This window comes from Rhinolophus sinicus, linkage group LG04 (genome assembly GCF_036562045.2).
Source record: "Rhinolophus sinicus isolate RSC01 linkage group LG04, ASM3656204v1, whole genome shotgun sequence".
Classification (NCBI taxonomy): domain Eukaryota; kingdom Metazoa; phylum Chordata; class Mammalia; order Chiroptera; family Rhinolophidae; genus Rhinolophus; species Rhinolophus sinicus.
The window spans coordinates 41,645,797-41,667,937 of record NC_133754.1 but is presented as its reverse complement, the minus strand read 5'-3'; the positions used below and the strand labels follow the sequence as shown (position 1 = coordinate 41,667,937).

Below are 22,141 nucleotides of genomic sequence, written 5' to 3'. Positions count from 1 at the left end.
TTTGTTGACAGGATGGTGTTTGGCTTTATCCAATGCCCCCCTCGGGTTTCCTTGTGTCTACACAGTAACCTTTCCCTAGGAAGTCACCCAGAGGCCACCTCTCCCCTGCCACTGTTCTGGGGTGGGACTGGGAAAAGCCCATCTTCATCTGTCTGCAGCCATGCCCTGGTGACGCTCCAGGAGCAGAACTAGGTCTGAAACGCGGTTGAACGACATGGGTTTAAGAATGGGTCTCAGTTCTGCTGCTGATCCTAGGGCCACCTGTTCTTGTCCTGTGCGATCCTGGTCCTACCATTTGAAGACCTTGGGGCTATCAAGAAGTAGGAATCCCAGGGACCCGGGGATTTTTTTTATGTTTTTATCTTTGGGAATTGAAATCTTCTTAGTAATTTTCTATGTAGTCACCTGATCAAAATATTTTATAGGGAAAGTATGTATAAGGAAAAGTGAAAAAGATCTTTTGCAGTTGTGTCCTTGTGCATTAAAAGACTATCGGACACAAGGTTGATGAGTGATGAACTTTAACTTAATTATTTAAAAATATATTTCCCTGAGCATGGAGTTAATGGAAAGAGAAGATACCATGAAAAAGTGAGCAGCATTAACCGCCTGCCTCAGTATTTTTCCCCCAGTAAATTCTTGCTATTTTACACATGATTAAAATAGTATGGAACTATAGCTTTCAAAACTGTTTGAAAGTAAACTAATTTTACTTTGCTGTTGTCCTATTTGTACTATTCTTATTTTTCCTCATTAATAGAACAGGCATTCTCATCGCACATACTGGAACCAATAGAAGAACTTTCAGAGGAAGAAAAAGGTAACAAAGGGCTTGATCAGGGTTTATACCTGCATAGATTATATTTAGATAAAAGCCAAGCCTTGAAAATACGATCCAGTGGTTTTTATCACATTATATCAAAATTAGGAAGATGTTTAGGTTTGGATTATATTTTCAATCTACGTAGTATTTTGTCATCTTACTCCCCTAATATGCTGTTATGTATTTGCCCTGCTTTACTATATTCTTAACATATGAATAAGAAATTTCCTGTGTCAAGGAACTTGAAAAAAAATTTAAGCCTTTATGTCAATGCAGACATTTTCTGATTAGATGACAGTCAACACACACGTGTCGTGTGTCAGATCACAGTAGTTATTTCTCATAACTTGAATCTGTGAAATGAAGGGGTAAAGTGCCCACTTTGAAAATTATTGAAATAGAAAGGAAAGCATAATATTTAAGCTCTGACTATGGAATATTTATGTGCAGAATAATATGTTTTTGTGGAATTTGGGAGCTGTTACTGGTTTGGGGAGATAATTAAAATTATTATTGCTTACTCATTTTATCTGGCAGTTCTAAAACTTATTTTCTATTAATTTTTGAAACTTATGAATTTTTTTTACATTAATAGTATTTTCTAATGCTAAACTTGTGGTTCCTGAAACAATTATATTTGAATGAGTTTATCATAATTTTCTCCTTTGTAATAATGCTAATTTACCATATACCATGTCTTTAGGAAAAAACTAATTGTTATTATTTATGTGGGCTCTGGCTTTGTCACTTTAGTTAGGAGAAGTAAAATGATACATTCTAATATGTAAAGTCTTAACATTTCTTATAACTTCTGTATTCTCTAGACTTTTCCCAAAAATTTTTAAACAAAGCTGCAAATTGAGAAGTGACTAAGTCAGGCATATCCCTAACATCTGCATGATTTGTATTTTCATTTTACTTTCAAGTAACATGCTTTCTCTTTCTTACATATCATTTATTGATATCTGCAACACAAAATATCTTATTCTCTAAAGAATCTATGAAATGTGTCAGGAGGTTCATAGAAAAGCTCCAACATTTTGAAACCAGAGCCTCAGCTCATACAGTTCACATTCATTTAAAAAGTGAGTCCACTAAGTTCCAAGAGGAATCCTGATTCGTCCACCATCACTGCTTTGGTTCCAGGTTCCACCCACTATGTCATTCTGCCCATCTTTCCTTTAGGGTTCTTCTACACCACCACTGGTTGTTGCCACATTTGGGGAACCAGGGCGAGAAAGAAACTAATCTTGACCATCCTCCATGGGTTCAGACAGCTCTGGTGGGAGGTACGATAGGGCCGAGGACCACCCCAAACATCCCAGAGTCCAATGCACCATTACAGAAACTGACCGCATTCTTCTAGTGCCTTGGAGGAGCCAGCATGCTGGCAGCAGATTCATTTTCACCGACAAATTCCTCAGCTTGTGCTAACACTTTGCAGGTAATGCCTCTGCAGCGAATGCCTCAGGCAGTGATTTGCAAACTCAGAAGTAACTCATATGAGACAATTTCTGCATCCTTCTTTTTTGACAGTTGTGTAGAAAGGTACTTGATCTTGCTGTTTATAGGAGGTTAGAATGTGAGGGCCAGGAGCGACCTTAGAGGCCCTGTTATTATTCAGAAATTTGAAATAGGGGGATTAGGAGCTTACTCCAAGTCACTGAGTTTAATTTGTGACAGGGCTGGAATTAAGGCCAAGTTTCCTGCTTTCCATAGTTTGATGCAAAGAACAAAGTCATGGAGAGAGACAGGCTGGTCCAGGCTCTGCAGGGGTAACTTGGCGGCCGTAGTGGAAGTCTCTTTTACCTCTCTAGTTTTGATGTCCTCGTGTGAAAAATGAGGAGGTCTGTTACTAGATGATCAAGTCCTTTCCAACACAGAAATTCTGCTTTTGTTTTTGTTTTTTCCTGTTTGCTTTACGCTACAATTATTTGCTTACCATTAGTGATATATTGTATGTCTGATAGAACCGATCACATGCGTGGGCTGTTGTGCTTTGGCCATCTGCTTGCGTATGCTCCAGCATTTTTAATTAAAGGAAGTGCTGATCTCTAGAAAGTTTTGTTTTGTTGATATTGGTAAGCAGTAGGTGCTCTAACTAAAGTCTTCAGCTGCTGTTGGCTTTCAAGTGATTAATTCCATCTTTACATATATTATTGTTATTTTTCCTGTCCATTCTACATTCTTTCTCTTGCTTCCATCAGCCAGCCCCAGCCCTGTAAGAGTCTTTCTTACCACAGGTTTTCTAAGTTTTCATAAATGGCTTTCCAAAACAAGCACCAACATATAAAGTAAATTTGAGGACAGAGGGAAATGTTTACTCTGACGTCATTGGGGAAACTCAGTCACCAAAATGAACTTGTCATCAAGGTGGAGGGTGAATCCCGATCAATCAGCATGTGAATTCAACGCCTGCAATCAAAGGCCTTACGACTCTTCTAAGCTGTGGCCAAGCCATTCTTGGCATCGCTTGACCTTTGCACGTGCCCCCATGTCCTGGAGCAGACAGGGCCCAGAGCTTTTCTTCAGCCTATGCTTCTGCGTAATTCCTTTTATATCCCAGATACTGGCCAACAAATTATCTCTGTGTAATCGGGGCAGGGGATGTATCTCTTTCAATGGCAGCCCCATGACTCTAGGTGGTCTCTTGGTACCTCTTTTTACTTTTAGCCCTAGTTAGTTGTAGAGTCAATGGCCAACTAGCAGTCAAAGTCAGCAACGCAGCCATGACTTTAGCTAAGCCCCCTAGATTTTGATGGAGTGTCAGTTCCTAGGTCAGTTCCTTAGGTGGTTTCAGAATATTGGAAAATAGTGGTGGGGAAAACAGCTGCATAAGTACTGAGAATATAAAATTTTAAATTCCTTCTGACTTTTAATGGTAATCATGTAAAATTTTATCATTTTGACTTAGCAAACTGCAGTAGCAAAGTACAGAAAACATCAGCACGTAGGATTTTTCCCTGTTTAATGTACAAATACTAATTTGACTAATTTTGCTCTCAGCTAAACAATTTATCAATAAATAGAAATATTCTTTACAACTGGAATTAAACTATTGTTCAGAAAACATTGTAACCAAAGGCATTTTGTTTAAGATCTACAAATCCAGGTGCGGTCAGTACCTAAAAATCCCATCTGTTGAGAGGTGGATGAGGCCGGGGAAGAATGGAGTTTCTGTGGGGACACGTCTGCAGCACCAGGCCTAGGCAATGGCATTTGGTGCCACCCCTGTTGGGTGAAACATCCCTGTTTGGACATTAGAAGAGTAAACTCCAAAATGATAGCATCACTGTTATATTCTCCCAGATCTGCCTTTGGACATTCACTCAGGATCTAAGTGAATGTCCAGCACTGTGTCTCTTTCAAGTTTTTTGACATAGGGACTCAGTTCTTCAAGGTCGTGTGATTATGCCCTTCTCTGAATTCTGTTGAACAAGACATTTCTCTGTGTGTGTGTGTGTGTGTGTGTGTGTGTGTGTGTGTGTCGGGGGGGCGAAGGGAGGATAAAAGGAATAGGGAAGGAAATGTTAGGAGATTCTGGCCTATTATTTTTTTCTTTGTTTTTAATTATGAGTTGTTTTAAACAAAATATACTTTCCCTAAGACTTCTGTTAAGCTCTTTTTGATTTTGGCAAATATTTTAAGAGGGATAATTTCACACTTTAAGATTTTATGTGAACTTCTACTAAATTTATTATATAGAAACTTATCTTAAATAAATCAAGTTTTTTCTTCAAAAAATGATACATAGGTTCTAACTGAGTTTAGGAGAGATGAATTACTCAGGAAATAGTAAAATAATTTTAGAAGAAAACATTAATCTTCTAAATAAGTTTTTTCCATTGTGTTTCTTTAGAGATATATTTCTTACATTTCTTGTCTAGCTATAATTCAGTTGTGATCAAGAGTCTTTAAAGATATTTGAAGTTTTGAAGGAGACTTAAGAAAGTTCTAAAAGCTACAATAATTAAAACATTATATATTATGCTGAATGACTACAATATCCCCAAACTTAAAAAATTACCAATTCTTACTTGCGTTTACATGTTGTGTTTTATCATTTTCTGCTTGGAAATGTAATGTATGTTTAATTGTTTTCGAACACATTTTTTAAAACCTCATTTCAGGAAAGGAAAATGAACAGAAATTAAATAACAAGATCAATTTAAGCAAAACTTTGAAGAATAACCCCTCTCTCACTAAGGAAATAAGAACAGTCCTGGAGCAGAGTCTGGTGGAGAAGTTGGAAACCTTGGGGATTAATGCAGTAAGTTCATTCATTTTTGGAATATTTGCTGGTTTTGTTTTGTTTTGTTCTGTTTTCTAAATAAGAAAGGATGAGAGAAGGGAAAAAGGCATGTCAGTTCTTTCCACATTTGGAGACCAGAGGTTAATGAGATATCATTTCTCACTCTCTCAGAAGGCATTCACTGTGTGTCTGGCACCTTTCTAAGAGCTTTACAAATATTAACTCATTTAAACATAGAAACAAATCTCTGAGATAAGTGACAATATTTTCTCCATTTTACAGAGGGGATAAGTCACTTGCTTCAGGTCACACCAGCTAGTAATGAAGGAGCCAGGGATTGTATCTAGGCAGTTACACTGCTGCTTACAGTCTGCTGTTAACTCCAAATTGTTGCCTATTATAAAATAGCACTTAAGCAATACTTGTGAAATGAATGGATGAATAAATTTGTATTTCATGTTCTTTCCAGATTGAATAATTCTGGTACAACATGTTTTTTATATTCTTTGCTTCTTACATTTTTACTGACATACATAAAATACATAAATCTTAAGTGAACAATTTACATTTATATCCCATATGTATGTATTTATATGTCTATGTGTGCATATATGTATGTACACAAAAGTATATACATACATGTGTGGTGTGCACATGTGCATGTGTGCATAAGTACATACACATGTACGTGTGTGCATACATATGCATGTTTATGTGTATGGATGTGTATAGTGTGTGTATGTGTCTATACACATACGTATTTGTGTATACATGTGCGTGTGGATATACGTAAATATAGTTACGTGTGTATACACGTCTTCCTATACATATACATATGTGTATATACAGATTTGTATGTACGTGTTTCTGTGTATGTGTCTGTGTGTGTGATCTGTAACTCCACCCAGTTCAAGAGATTAATCATTTCCAATACCCTAGAAGACTCCCTTTTGACTTTCACTATTACTCAATACCATCCCCTACTCCTCAGCAAGAAGTAATGTCTATTCTGACTCAGTTTTACTTGTTCTTGAACCTCATATGAAGTCATACATCAAGTAGTATTTTGTATATGACTTCTTTTGCTTATGATTTTGTCTGTAAAGTTCATACCTATCATTTCATTTGGAAATAGTTTGTGGTGTAGTATTCTGTTGTCTAAGTATACTACATTTTATCTATTCTCCTGTTGATAGATATTCAGATTTCCAGTTTGGGGCTCTTTTTGACCATTACATTCTTGTACTGGCCTCTTGATGGACACAGGCCTTTCTTTCTCTAGGATATATATCTGGGAATGAAATTGCTGAGTCTTAAGCATATACATGTTTAGTTTTAATAGGCATAAATAGTTTTTCAAAGTGTTTATACCAATTTACACTATCCCTATCAGTGTGTGAGAGTTTCAGTCGCTTCACATTTTTCACCAATTCTTAGTGTTACCAGTCTTTTAAATTTAAACATAGACTCTTTTCAGTGGGTTTTGACCATCCTTAGGGCAGTGGAAATCCAACACATTCTTCTTGGAGGTGGCACTTGATCTGATGATGGAGATTTCTATCCTGAGCAACTGGGTGGACAGTGGGGTCACTTCCTGTGACAGGAAAAACTGAGGGAAGGGGGAGAGGGGATATGGGAGTGTGTGTGTGACACTGTTATCGAATAAACCGCCCTTTATCTAGTTTTCTTCTGTCTAGATTCCCATCAAATACAGATAAATTTTCTCAAATTACCTCTTTAGTTATGTTATTTTTATAATTGAAAGCCTCTGACTTTCTTTTACCTGTGGGATAACCTTTAAGCTTTTCCTTTCAGCATTCAGTCTCCTTTTTGATCTCCTCACCCATTCCTTTGTAGCATTAGCTACTGGAAACACCTTGACAATTTCTGCCCCAATGCCTATCTTTCCTGCAAGGAGGCCCCACCACAACCCCTACCCATCTGAATACTTCCTTGTTTCTACTTGTATGACTCCACGCATCCTTCAGGGCACGGCCCTCTTAAGCCTTCTCTAGCCACCAGGGCCTTTGATAGCCTCTCGCCATAACTCCTCTAGCCCTGTGGACTCATTCGGTCCGTATCACACACCTTGCACTGTTGGTTAATCAGTCACATACAGTCACACACATGCCTTCCGTGCTTTCACAGCCAAGTACGGCTAACTAGTCATATATAATCAGCATGCGTGTTGCGTCCCAGTAACACTGAGAGCTCCTTTTGGGGCCCCGCACAGTGTGTTATATATAGGGCGCCCTCCACCTTACATGCAGCAGTAAGGACGAAAGGTTGGCATAGTTAATGCTTACAAATGTCCATGAAATGAAAAACGTCCCAGGATAATTGATTAACTTAACATGTTATTCCCTAAGGATATACGTGGCATTCCGAGTGATCACTTCAATAGAGTGCTAAGAACCGTGCAATCAGCAAGACATGATCGAGACAGACAAATACCTAACATTCAGCAAGTTCGAGAATTCCTTGAACATCAGGTCAGCTGTAAAATTAAGGAGAGAACAGGTAAGCCTGTTACCGACGGCCATTTCATTTATGCTGATGGAAGCGAAATTCAACAACCTTTTAATCATTTTAAATGGTTCACAAACTTTGGCACTTAATTTGCAACTTTATTACTGTTTGAACCGTTAAATGCTGGGTCTTGGATTTCATTTTTACATTAAAAAAAAATCTCAGTAGTGTGGGCTCTAGATTCTAGAGATGGACTAGCTCATTTCAATACCAGTGCAAACAGTATTGTCGTGTTTTCTTCTGCTTTTCACGCAACGCAGACTCATGAATGACACCTCTATTCCAGATAAGTACAGCGCTTCTCAAGTGGATACCCCTTCATCTGGAGAAATACCCAAGGCAATACAACTTCCTCCCAAAAGCAGACAATTGATTAGACAAAGAGCTGTTTTTACTGATAAGACATCTGTTCCAAAGTGAGTATTTCCCAACCAACCCTAACATTTATTAATGTTTATCTTTGTCAGCTCAGGCCGCCACTACAAAATACCATAGACTGGGTGGCTTAAACAACAGAGATTTATTTTCTCACACTTGTGGAGGCTGGAGTCCAAGATGAGGGTGCCGGCCTCCTCAGGTTCTGGTGAGGCACGATTCTCTTCCTGGGCTTGCAGATGGCTGTCTTCTCGCTGTGTCCTCATATGGCAGAGAGGATGAGCTCTGCTCTCTCTTCCTCCTCTTATAAGGACTAATCCCTTCATGGGGGCCCCACGCTCATGACCTAAATAAATCTAATCACTTCCCAAAAGGTCCCATCTCCAGAGATCATCACAGTTGGGGGCTAGGGTTTCAACATATGAACTTTAAGGGGATAGAAACATTCAGCCCACAACATCTAACCCAGCAGAGACTCACACTTGTAATTTCCACACATCTCTCCTTGGAACTGGGAGACTTGTTGTTGCTCACCGTGTTTCATATACATTAAAAGCAAAAATCACCAATTCCATAGAAATTTATGTTAAATTACATTATTTATTCGTGCTGTTTAGAGATAGTTTTCTCTTGTTTTTTAGAAATAAGAAAAATGTCATAGAAGATCATTTTCCCAGAAAGTCTTCAACTATTATGTGAGTACTTAGGCGGGGGAGGTCATTTAAAAAATTATTTTCACTGAACATTCCTTTCTTGGTAAATTAGTATGCTTACTGTGGTTAATGAAAGCCCTGATTATTAAATGTTATAATTTATTGTTCCTTTGTGATGTGTCTTTGTTTCTTTATCAATTATTACATAATAGCACTTATCACATTGTGGCCTTCCTTAAGAAGTGGGATCACCCTGAGTTGTTTCCATTATCCCCCCTCAGTGGCCAGTAATTTTCAATAAGCTTAATAAATTAAATGAACGATATTGCCTTTTAATAAAGCCTGGATCCATGATAGTGTGATCAGATGATATTTTAGTGTCCTAGTGCCTCGTGGAGGTTGATAATGGCCCTAGACCTTGTTCTCTTAAGCTCCCTTAGGATACTAAGAATCCTAGGTTGGTCATTCATTAACTGTGTGCCACGCATTCAATTGCTACCCGTTCAAACCTTCAGTTTTCTTACCTGTACTATGGGGTGATGCTGCCTTTCCCACAGGATAGTTCTACAAATTTAATGAGAATATATGAAAAGGGCTTGGCCTCAGTGCTTGTGGGTACTCAGTAAATCATCAGTATATTATTGTTATTGATTATGAGGAAAACTAATTTTATAATTGAATTTTGTCATTGACTTTTTCTAGAGATAATTGATGCTATTAATCTTTTCATTGAGATATTGTGCATGTGTGTGTATACATATACATATAGGAGAGATAGTATAATACAGTAGAGACAATATAAATGATGATTTACTCTTCAAAAGCACTTTTCACGTATATATTCTCATGGGGAGAGCCTTATTTCATGGCATATAGTATAACTGAACATTGTCTGGAATTTAAGTGCTCAGTAAGTATTTTTTTGATGAACACTGCTCTGAACTTTTATTTCACTTTAAAATGGGGTGATTATACAAATGAGACTGTATATGTAAAAGCACTTTGTAAGGTGCAGTGTAAAAGTAAGTTATAAGTAATGATACTATTTCAAAAGATGGAGTAGTTTTACGGCAGAGTGTGTTTTTTTCCTACTGAGAAATACTTTTCTGAGGTGCGTAAAAACCAAGAATGTTGAAAATATACAAATTTGGATTTAGGGAACTGTCATAACTTCAGTCCATTTTGTTAAATATGCTGTGTGGTTGGTGGGTCTGGATTCGAAAGGACCCTTCAGCCTTTTGATGTGAGTCCTAGGCCTGGCCACCATCTTGTTCTGTGGTCTCACAGGCATTTGTTTGTTATGCTCCCTGGGAATTACCTGCGAAAGTTCTCACCACTTTCAGAGGCATACCACTTGTAAATCCTGAACCTTAGAAAACAACGCCCTCTGTTTGGGTTTTCATTATTCAGGACCTCTCCCTTTAGTTCCGAGGAAGAGCTGGAGGATGAGGACTTCATCCAGGCGTACACATCTCCAGACTTACTTCCTGTGCAGTCATCTAAAGGCAAGAGTGGCTTTGGCAGGAAAACCGTCAGAAGTGACACTGACTGGACCGAGGGCAGTGAAATTGAGGACTCTGATATTTCTCCCAAGCCCACAGGTGAGCTTTTATCATTGAAGATCCTGTTGGAAATTTTTGTTTAGGACAGTGGTTCTCAACCAAGGGCACCACACCCTGGCAGCCTGAGCTGGAGATGTGTTCCAGGAAAGAATGGGGCTGATCCAAAAGCCACTGCTGCACAAGGGAAAAATGGGCAGGGCTTAGCAACGAATTGATATTCAAGTGGAAGGAAGAGTCAGGGATGCCTAGGTGTATTAGTTTCCTAGGGCTGCTATAACCAATACCACAGTCTGGGTGGCTTCAATAAATTTATTGTCTCGCAGTTCCTGAGGCTGGAAGGCCAAAATCAAGTGTGGCAGAGTTGGTTCCTTTGGGGGCCATAGGGAAGGATCTACGTCTTTGTTCTTGGCTTGTAGAAGGCCATCTTCCCTTGTCTCATCACATCACCTTCCCTCAGTGAGTGCATTAGGTCCACATGTCCTGTTTTTATAAGAATACCAGTCATACTGGAATAGGGCCCCCCTCCCCCATGACTTCACTTTAACTTGATTATCTTTTGAAAGGCCCTAACACTAAATCAGGTCACATTCTGAGGTACAGGGGTTGGGACTTCAACATGTGAATTGGGAGGGGACACAATTCAACCCATAACACTGGGCTAGTATAAGAATACATTCTGCTGCCTTTTGGAGATGGGGCAATTCTAAAGAAACATAAGGTCCAAGTCTGTGACTGCTGTTAATTTGCTGAAGAGTAGTGGTACTGAAGGCTCATTTTTTTAAAAAGGAAATTCTGTTTAATGTAGTTTAATATATAGTTTAACCATATCAGATGTAATTATTATATTGTATATAATTTATATATATACCATATATTTATATAATTATGTAAAATATAACTAATTCATGTTAAAATAATAATGTTTTTGAAAATACCATTTGAATATTCCATTCATGCAAGTCACCTCACTGAAATTAAAGTTTCTGATCAGTACTTGACCGAGACCATCCTTCTTTGATTTAAAAATGACAATTTTATTGCTTCTAGCCTAGAGGATCATTATTTCTTTAAAGGAATTGTAAGTATTTAATGTAACTCTTTTAACTTGAAAAATACACCAGTTGAGTTTATTTTATAACTATTTCCAAAGCTTAAGACTTAGAGTTGTTTGTAAGGTTATCTTAGAACTGAAAATAGATACCATTTTGTGAAAACCTTTCCTATTTTCTATTGGTTGTTTAGGAACCTCCATTAAAACATTAACTGAAAAAGTTGAAAAGACGGTTTCAAATCACAGAAATGTGAATAAGCCAGTTGGTGGGATTAATATTGCTGAAGCGTTCCTCAAAAGAGAATTAAAAGAAGATCTAAAGGTGAAATCATTTTTACTTGCTAAACATACAGAGAAATTAATTTTTTAATGAATACATCTTAATTTACTTTTCATGGTGAGATAGAAAACAAAGATAATGATTTAGTATAGTAGAGGTTGAGATTTTTGCCTTTTCTTGTTTTCAGTATTGCCTTTCTTTCCATTCCATAGGGAATCAGAGATATTGGAATGATAACTGGTAATAATACCTCATGTGCTTATCAAACTTTACAGGTTTTCAAAATCCTGTCACATGTGTTATTTAATGCTTACAGATATTAGATGGTTTGTACACAGAAACTTGTGACTGGCTAGAACTTGGGGCCTCTAGATCTGCGTCCAGGGACTTCTCTGCTACCATGGTGTGACCTGGGGGTAAACTAGGGACTTGTCAGGGTTTAGCCCAACTTGGGAGCTGTAGCTGGTTGGAGAAATGCTTCAGAAGGATGTGTGAAGCGAGTTGACCGCAGAGCCCGAGCTCTTCTTCCTGAATAGAGGCAAGGCCCTAACACATTCTGAGCAGTTCCAACACCAAGGCCACTGGAAGTGTTTCTGTGGATGGAGATCTCCCAGTGTATTTCTGGGCACAGCTCGTGTGTGTTGATCGGATCTTCCAGTAGTGGTTGTTCTGTTCTTAATTTTTCACTTAAATTGGATTTAATTCTTCCCTGTTCATCTAGGGAATCAATCCAGAGCATTTTGTCAAACTACTTTTATTAGTGCAATATGTGTTACACAAGCCAAGCATGACAAAGAGCTGGGTCACCGAGAGAGAAAGGGCCTGGTAGATATGCCTGCTCCTTTCGGTTAGGGGCCAATTCTGCAGGGCCATCTCGTGATGTCTCCTACGGTAAAAGGTTGTATTATTACAGAGTAAGAGCTCCAGAGCCAGCCTTGCTCCTACTTGGGGAGCACCATGACTTCACTTCTAAAATGTAATGTTTCTGGAATTTTCTAAACGCATGATTGGTAGGTTAGGAAACATGTATTTCCATGGCAAGAAACAAAAACGAGGTTTTTCCCTCCAGTTTCACAACACGGATTTCCAAATCCATTTCATTGCCCTCCAGAAATGACCAGATGGGGGATCCTCTGAGGTTCTCAACTTTTTTATTATTCAGTGTCAGTGGCTTAGCCTGGCCAACAATATGCACCGTTTCTTTAAGAAACATTAATTATTCTCCATGTATTTCTTTCAGTGTGCAGACGTGGATGATGATGACTGGGACATATCATCATTAGAGGAAGAAAAATTTGGGGGGAAAAGAACTGGGAAAGAACAGAAAGAATCTCCACCTGTGAAAAATGAATCAAATTCTACGCAAGTGCCAAGTGCCTGGGGTGCATCAAATCTGAAAGGGCCAAAAGGAGAAGGTTCGCTGCTATTGTGTCTTGCCAAAGCTCAGTCCATTTTCCAGTTATTTGCGTCTCATCTTTATAAATATCTAATTAAACTGTGCTGATACATCATTAGACAAAAACAAGGCATAACAAAGACCTTGATGCTGTCTTTATGTTATTTTAGTAAGGACTGAATGTGTACAACTTACTGTTGTAATATTTGTATACATTTACTAATTATTTTTATTTAATTTTAGGCTTAATCTTTAGTCTTCAAAATTTTTTTTATATTATTTTTGAAAATGCCCATATAAATATACTCTTCATGCAGGTGCCCCATAGAAATTAAAATTTCTGATCATATACTTGAATGAGGCCATTCTTCTGGCAGTCTTCTCGTATTATTCTGTTTACATATTAAATATTTTTCTTTATTTTCTTTGAAGGAAGTTTCTCTTGTAGCATTGTAGCTGGTGGCATGAATGATAAATGAAACCATTAGTTGAAACCATTCCTGGATAAATCCTAGTGTCTGGATAAGCCCAGTAACTTAACTGTTGATATGTTAAATTTTTTAAATTAGAAAATGCAATTTATATTTTTTTATTAAAGCAATTCTTGCACATGCTGAAAGTCAAGTCGTACAGAGGGCTTCGCCATACCACCTATCATCAATTCTGTGTTAGGGCCTCTGATGAGTAACTCCTTGTCTCTGAGTAACAGGGTTAGACCACCATTTCTAGACATTTCAACTTTAGACATTAACTGTGGATATGCTGCTAATACACATGAGGATTTGGCTCATTTTCTTCACTCACTATGCCTCTCATGCCCCCTCTTCAGTATTTTTGTACCCCTATTTGTAATTTTAAATTAAAACATGTTAATCTCTACATTTGCTCTTTCCATTTGCTGCAGTATCTCTTGCCCACTCCACCACTGTTGCCTCTACCCTTCACTTCACCTTTTCTCTCCACCAGCATGTCAGCTGTGCCTTTACTTGCATATTGTCTAGTCATAACACTAACTTGTTCTGTAACCATCATTATTTGTGCTATGTCTAAAGATCGATTCTAACAGTTGAAAAAGACCATGTTTACGTTACAGTGACTCTAAGTACACAGGGCCAACCAGACAGACTTTCGATTTCTTTTCTCTTCTCTCAATGCCATGATACCAAGCCCCTCAAAACAAACAAACAAAAAAACCTATCTAGAGTCAACCTCAAGTGGAATTCTCTACAATATACTCTGTTTCCCTGAAAATAAGACCTAGCCAGACAATCAGCTCTAATGCATCTTTTGGAGCAAAAATTAGTATGAGACCTGGTATTATATATTATTATATAATATTATATATATTATATTATTATATAATATACATTATATTATATTATTATATAATTTATATTACATTACATTATGTTATATTATATTACATAAAACGCGGTCTTATATTATAGTAAAATATGACCAGGTCTTATATTAATTTTTGCTCCAAAAGATGCATTAGAGCTGATTGTCCGTCTAGGTCTTATTTTCAGTGGCTCAAAGCACTTTTTAACTAACTTCATATTTAAGCTCATCTACCCTTGAAAGTCTATTTTTACCATTTAATCCCTACTTAGCTTGTTAACTGTATTCTTTCTTTACCACCTAATCACTCAGAGTCGGTAACAACCACCACAGAAATGAATTGAGTACCGTCACATCCAGGCCCTTGCTGAACACAGGGAAGGGGAGATGCTGGGTGGAGCCTCCATGCAAGGGTCCTGGGAGGTATCCTAGAGATGTGGCCACTTCATGGTCACATTGCATTGTAGCCTCCTACATGGCTTGTTGGGAGCTGGGGGAAAGGACTGGGGAATAGATTCAGACACTGAGTGATAAATTACAGTATGAAGTTATGGATTTTTACAGACTGGACTATGTTTTTATAATCACTGGGGCCTCTTCTTCCCCCTTCTCTCTCTCCCTCCAAGGACTTCAAGATGAATCAAGCACATTGAAAAGCAGCTTAGTAACTGTGACTGATTGGAGTGACTCTTCAGATGTATAACTGAGATCCCACATGTCAGAACATCCAGATGCCAACAGTATTTCAGTATCACAGTATTTCAATCATCTGCCAGCACGATTCAAATGCTCCTGCCTTACAGTATTTCCTACAGTAACAAAGAAGCTGACTCAAAGAACAAGGGTCTTTTTAATGGCACCTAATACAGTATTGAAAAACAAAATTGTCAACAGCATTTGAAGCATATAAAGCTGTTTAAGACTTCTGCTGCTTAAATATGACATGTCAATGAAGTCATAGAAAGTTTCTTCTTCAGAACGGTACTCTAGTGTTTAAGTGTATTTTTTTCAACTAATTTTAAAGTGACAATTTTTTTAAATTATAGCAGGTTTTAGTTTGAATTAAAACTTTTAAAATATCTTTCCTATATATGTTATCACATTGGAAGTGTTTTATTATAAAATTCTGTTGGTGTCCTTAAAATTGAATTAGTGGAATTAGTGAAATCTTAAGGGTATATTGGTTCTTTTTCATATAGAAGCTTAGAATTATAATATAGCTAGGCCCATGTTAAATACATTTCCCAGAAGTACCTTTACCATATGCAGCTTTGAGCCATTGTAAGCATGTTGTTATTTAACAATTATTTTAGAAATTTAAATACCATTTCTGTAGCATAATCTTTACCTGGGATATTTTTATGAATAAAATGTAGCTATTATAAGTGTCAATTAATTTATCAGAATATGAATAGAAAAGATTGCGTCACTATTGAATTCATATGTATATGTGGGGGTTTTTTTCACTTTTTAAAAATGCCCAACCTGTATTATAAAATACCTCAAAATTAATTTAGTTCTATTCATAACAATGACATGTCAATGGTTAGAAAGTTCATATAGATTCTTTTTGCATTTTTTAAACTTTGTGGTATAATCTGTACTCTGTTTCCCAAAAAAGTAACTTTTTTTTATTAGTTTCAGGTGTACAAAACCAAAAAAGTAACTTTTTAACTAAATAGTTTGTTGGGTTTGGGATCTCTTTTTATTTTGTTAACCTTTCAAGTAAAGCACTCCATTACATCATTGTGACTGTGACTGAGTTATTAGAGATGATTTCTGATTAAACTTATCTTGTTAGGGGATTCAAGTTTGCATTGTTGGCTATGCTACATAACATCCTGAGCTAAAGTTAGAACAATTTTTTTATCTGATTCTATCCCCCCCACCCCATCCTTTTTACTTGTAATCTACTCTTACCTTTTTAAAAATTTCCCACAGGGGCCATTTTATGCAATTGTGCTCACTTTATATACAGAGGATGCCAAAAAAATGTATACACATTTTAAGAAAGGAAAACTGTATTAAAATTGTAATACTCAATATATACCAATAACAAAAGATGAATACAAGTCACGTTTGACTTCTGCAATCACAAGAGGTGCTCAAAGTGGTTACCATCAGCATCCAGACACTTCTGATTACGGCCAACTACTGCTTGAGCAATGTTGCCCAAAGTGTCCACTTGTATACATTTTTTTGGCACCGCCAGTGTAAGTTTCTAAAAGCTTTATTAACCGCCAAATCAAATTTTCATGTAGTAGGACAGAGATAAGCAACTTACAAAAACACATTGTGTCTAAGAAGGTACACAGGCCGCTTCGTCCATTTAGTCAACAGATACTGAGCTACCTGGTTTGCTTTTTTTTAAAACATGCATTATTAGCCCATTTAATTAGATCAACTTTGAGTTGCAGTTATTATTGTAAGCCTCATCCTAACAATGTGAGAAACTGAGAGATATTAAGTAACTTGCCAAAAGCCATACAACTATTAATAGACAGTGACAAGAACAGACTTTAAACTGGTTCTCAATTTCATGTTTTGTGCTTGCCAGGAAAAGGGTTGGGAAATGTGATGAACTTCTGCTAACTATACCCAATATTTAAAGCAAGTCTCTATATTTGTGTTGTAAAAGCCAATCCTTTAACTTATCCGTTTAGTCCTATCATTTTGTCCTACTAGACTTAGTTTCCTCATTTTCCTTTGGGCTATCACCTAATATTTCTCCACACTGATGCACAGCTAACTTCTTTCTGGTTGTTGGCAGACCTTTTCTGTACTTTTACCCTCTTTGGTCCCTAAATTCTTCAGGAGCTAGAATAGTTCAGTACAATCTAAACATTATCTTCACTAGCACAGCTCTGAAATTGAACAATTTGTTTCAAACATACTCACAAAACCCTGCACCTACACCGACCTGTAGCACCTAATCTCCCTTTATGGCTTTCAGTTCATTTGTATCACTGGAAAAGATATTCCAAGTACTATCATGGTCTTGAGCATTATATATATTATATATATAATATATATCCTTTTCTTTCCAGTGAGCAACTCCAAACAATGTGATTTCCCTTTTAAGGCTCTCATATTTCAGGAAAATGTTATATTCACCCATGCTGTGACTAGTATTGCAAATGTATTAGTATTACACAAGTATTGCTCACAGATAACACAGGTACCAAATCTTATCCAAAGTTTGACACTATACATTTTACCCTAGACTGCCTCAGTTCCTAGTCCTTATTTTGTTGTTCCCTGTGGCAAGTTACTTAAATTCTCTGCTTTCATTTCCTATGATCGATCCTATGGTCGATTCAGGATCCTACTAGTACTTTACCTCAGAGGGTGTTTGTGAGGATGAAGGGCTGGCTCTAGCAATCAAATCCAGTGTTCAGAAATCACCGGAGCAATTTACATATCTCAACAAATGGTAAGTCTGTCCTTTGCCCAGTTAGTCCCACACACAGGACCTAAGAGGCGCCAGAACTCAGCCTGTCCGTTCTGAGGAAGGCAGGTACCACACTGGCTCCAGGACCAGCCACGACCAGCGTTTGTAGCTGAGCTCTTGCTGATGCTCCACCCCCGAATGTGGTTTTTGTATCAGAGCAGCCTCGGCAGTTAAGGTGGACATGCTAGGTAATGGGTAATAACGTCTTGACCCCATTTATTACCCCTTCCTTGAGCTGTCATTGTGAATTACAGTGGTGACAGAGAGGTGTAAGAAACTAGAAAACTCTCTGCAGCCAGTAACATGTCCATTCCACCCAAATATCTTGAGGAACAGTCTCAGATGGCCCCACACTGTTTACAAGACACCACTCTTTATATAGCTTCTATTAAGTAGATGAAAGAAACATGAGGAAGGGAGACAAAGAGTGCAACAGCTGAGTGAGTAAGAAGGCTACATTATGAAATACTTTTTGACCTTTTGGTGCTAAATACTTTGCACGTTCTAAAATGTATAAAATATATACACATCCTGTAAATAACCTGTTTATTTTTTTTATAGAAAGCCACAACAGAAAATGATTAGTACATAACTATGTAAGAACATTTACATCCATACAATCAACAAATTCTTCGAATTCATATTTTAAAACTTTGAGTGTTCATTATAGGAGGGCTTTATGGGATCATTTTGTGAACAGTTCACTTTTACAACAAACTCAAGACACAGCTTGCAGCCATGCTTGTTAGACATAAGCATTTTTATCAAACTGTTTTGAAGGGTTTGTGGTTTTAAAATCTTCTGCACCATGATACTTTGTCCGAGAAGGCATGGCAGATGCGGCCCCATTGTAAGCGTATCCCATTCTGAAAGGCAAAACATAGTTCGGTGGATGCTATTTCACATGTAGGGCAAATAAAAATGGGAAGAAATCATTTTCCCCCTATTTCTGTCATAGCTAAATTGAAATCTTTTCCCTGATTCCTTTTAGTTAGCTTTCTTCCCTTCTCTCTCTTGCCCCAAGAAATACTTCTAAGTCAGCTGGTGTGACAGAGAATCTACAGAAGAAAATCATGGCTCGTTCATTTGTTCAGTTATTCTCCTTCAAAACTATTATTTAAAACTCAGCTTCCTGGAACCTAGGAGACCAGTGACCTTCATCAGCAATTTCTGCCGATGTGAAAATTATGATGAGGCCAAAGTGAAGACTATGCCCCTGTAGTTAGACCCATATTTCTACTTACACAAATAGCTTGGGGATGTAACAATGATGAGCTGGGGGTTTTTTTGTTTTTGTTTTTTAATGAACTATAATTAACTATATTCTATTCACTATAATAATATATTTAATATTAATTTTCCTAACCTTTCCCAATTCTGGATTTTTGAAGTTTCTAAGAATCATATGAACTATCTATAATTTGTCCCACGTATAATAATTTAGACTAGTATTGTACTTTTTAACAGGTCATTTTTATCTCTTTTTCATACCTGGGTGTTTTGTTGTTGTCAGATATTGAAAAGCAAAATATGACACCACCAATTATGCAGAGTGAGGCTCCCGCCCATCCAATAAACAGAGCAGCTCCTAATTCATACCTGTGAGGAAGTATTACACAAGTATTACGGCTTACTTATGGGAGGTGGGGGTAAGCAGTATTTAACACTACTAGCCAACATTTAGTAAATGCTTGTTATCAATGTTTACTATTGGAACTTGTACAGGAAGGAATAACACCTTGTATCTATCTATATAATGCTTTAAACTCTTCTCAAAGTGTTGTTACAGCCATCACTTGACTATATCTCCCCAACATCCCAAAAGGAAGATGAAGGGATCCTGCAGGCAAAGTAGAAGCAAAGCCACCAAAGCCCAGGTCTCCTGGCTCAGCCAACATCTTTCCTCTGGACGTTGTGTGAACCTCACAAAGCTTTCCATCTCTTTATTGTCTTATGCAGGATAAAGTATTTAGGCAAAAAAGGAAAGGTTGCCTTTGCTTTCACTTTAGTTCAATTCAGTAAATGTTTATTAAGCACCTGCTCTCTGCAAATCATGTGCAAACTGCTGAAGGGTGACAGAATATGCCACTTCAAACATGCCACATTGGCCTAAGGATTATTTTGAGCTGAAGGCAATTGAGCAGATACAAGAAAAACTCTCTGCCTTCCCCTATTTGCCTACAAGCAGGACATACATTTGCCCTCCCCTCTCCACCAGGAAGGACAGAAGTTAATCATGATACAACACCAGACTCAGCCCAGAGATGGCACCAGAGGAATCTATGTAGCATACTTGACTAATTAGCCCTTATCTTCCACTAGTTCCCCATATATCTGCCTTGCCATTAGTTGCACCTCCCAGAAGCTCAAAGTCCTTTTTGTCATCCCTTCTCTACAAATCTATTGTTCTTTTGTTAAGATGCTATATAAGCCCAAGTCCTAACCACCCCTTTAAGTTACTCATCACTGGGTACTCCCATGTGTATGTGTGATGCACATGTTAATAAACTCTGTTTTTCTCTTGTTAATATATCTTATGTCGGCCTAATTTACAGAGCCCTAGTAGACAACCTGGGAGAGTAGAGGGGGAAAAAAGTTTTCCCTCTACAGTGCCCATGAGAAGTCAGAGGTAGGTACAGCATCATCTTGCTTATCACTACAACCTAGTGGAAGATGAATAAAAAATAACTATCATTTAGTGATCAATTTCTATTAAGCATCTCCTAGATGGCAGGCCATCACTACTGATGACTGGAGCATAAGTGAAGATAAATAAGACAGCCCCTGCCTTGGGGAGGTCACCATATTAGGGTGCAAATAATGCTACTGAAGACAAAAAAGAAAATCACAGTGCAGGGCTAGAGGAAATCCTTTTAGGGGAGGAGCTTCACCCAGAGAAACAAGGAATGAGAAAAGTATACCAAAATCTCAGGGGCTATGTGTATTCTCCTGTTTGCCTATCCTATTCTTGAAGAATAGTGGTTGTTTTGTTTTTTAATGAAGAAGTGGTTCTCAAAAACTTTTTTGGCCCATTGACTACCATTGCAAGGAAAAAACTGATGGTTGCCATTTTCTACTTAAGAGGGCGTTTCATTGTAAAATGAAGTTAGAATAGGAAGGATTTATTTGGATCGTACAGAATCCACAGAGGAGCTGAGAATGGAAGTAACTGAAGGTAAGAAAGACGTGCCAAGGTCGGCTCCCTCCCCAGCCCAACCCCCTGACCAGGTACAGGGCCAGGACCAGGATGAGGTATCAAGGCCACACCATGATGTTGATGGCCTCTGGCGTGAGCGACCTGTGCCCATCCTGAGCTTTGGCTCTTTTTCTATGCGCTGTATCATTATGTGAATTCCCATCAGGCACAGGTAGGCCTTCTGGTGTGGTTTGAGTCACAGCTGTGGTGGGTAGTTTAACAGCAGGGCCCCAGCCACCAGCTTAGAGGGGGCAGGAAACAACACTTACAGAAGATTAGGGACTTACGATCCATTCGCCTATTTTGACTACAGATGCGATTTCATGGCCTGCGTTTGCAACTGGGATGGGGTGATGTACACAATACTTCCTGCCCCATGATTCCTTCTTTCCTCACTTTTGTGTTGCCTTCCCTGGGAAATCAAGGTGATAGCTGAACCAAGAAACACCCAAGCACCTCATCCTGCACTGGAGCCCTGATTGGGCTCTGGGAACCGAGAAACTTCAACTGTTCCTATTAGAAGCAGTGGCAGAAGAAGAAGGCTGGTGGAAGTGGAAAGAAACACCTTCAGTTGGTACAAAAAATAGCCCCAAAGAGGACTGATTAGGGAAGTGCACCAGTGAAAAAGAAGAGAGTTTCCCAGATCAAGAGTGTTTAATTGGTAGTTTTATAAAAGATACCTCATTAAAATATCATGTTATACATCAAAAAAGGATGTCCTGGATTTGTAAAGTAAACATTACCTGTTCTCCCGAATCCTGCTTTTATGTTGGAACGAGATTATACAAATAAAACAAGCACAGTGCCGAGCTGTGGGTGCCTATCATTTGACCTCTTACATCTAAACATCCTGTAAGTTAGCTGGCATCAGACCCATCCATTCTCTTCCTTTTACTACGAAGTCAACTAAAGGCATGAGAAGACTGAGAATTTCTGCTTGGAGGACATTACGATGAGATTACAATTTAATGATACTTTCTATTTTTCTTTATTTTATCCCCCTAGAGTTTAGGCTATCTCTGCTCCTGAAACTATGTATTACTTAGTGTGACTATCCCTGGAAGAAATAGTCTTGAGATTTTTCTTAAACTATTTAGCTTTCTAAAATAGGATGCCAGTGCCAGGTACCACAGTGGACTAAAAATAAGTCTCTAATTATTACCATGTTTCCCTGAAAATAAGACCTAGCTGGACCATCAGCTCTAATGCGTCTTTTGGAGCAAAAATTAATA

At 38.0% G+C, this 22,141-nt stretch overlaps 2 protein-coding genes across 5 annotated transcripts in view; one reads left to right on the top strand and one right to left on the bottom strand.

Annotated features, from left to right (window-relative positions):
• DZIP1 (DAZ interacting zinc finger protein 1) overlaps positions 1 to 16,008 on the top strand; it is a 52,363-nt gene extending 36,355 nt beyond the window's left edge. Inside the window, exons 15-23 of one of the 2 annotated variants that reach the window (XM_019737177.2) lie at positions 761 to 820; positions 4,954 to 5,093; positions 7,445 to 7,595; positions 7,891 to 8,020; positions 8,621 to 8,674; positions 10,043 to 10,233; positions 11,437 to 11,567; positions 12,766 to 12,940; positions 14,889 to 16,008. In XM_019737177.2, coding sequence (XP_019592736.2) covers positions 761 to 820; positions 4,954 to 5,093; positions 7,445 to 7,595; positions 7,891 to 8,020; positions 8,621 to 8,674; positions 10,043 to 10,233; positions 11,437 to 11,567; positions 12,766 to 12,940; positions 14,889 to 14,965 — 1,109 coding nt within the window. In that variant the 3' untranslated portion in view covers positions 14,966 to 16,008. The remainder of the gene's footprint in view (positions 1 to 760; positions 821 to 4,953; positions 5,094 to 7,444; positions 7,596 to 7,890; positions 8,021 to 8,620; positions 8,675 to 10,042; positions 10,234 to 11,436; positions 11,568 to 12,765; positions 12,941 to 14,888) is intronic. The other variant, XM_019737178.2, reaches the window with a different exon arrangement.
• A 2,234-nt stretch (positions 16,009 to 18,242) lies between these two features.
• CLDN10 (claudin 10) overlaps positions 18,243 to 22,141 on the bottom strand; it is a 103,045-nt gene continuing 99,146 nt past the window's right edge. For all 3 annotated transcript variants that reach the window (XM_019737174.2, XM_019737173.2, XM_019737172.2), the window contains exons 4-5: positions 19,205 to 19,312; positions 18,243 to 18,579 (exon numbers count right to left, since the gene is read on the bottom strand). In XM_019737174.2, the coding sequence (XP_019592733.1) occupies positions 18,459 to 18,579; positions 19,205 to 19,312 (229 nt within the window). In that variant the 3' untranslated portion in view covers positions 18,243 to 18,458. The remainder of the gene's footprint in view (positions 18,580 to 19,204; positions 19,313 to 22,141) is intronic.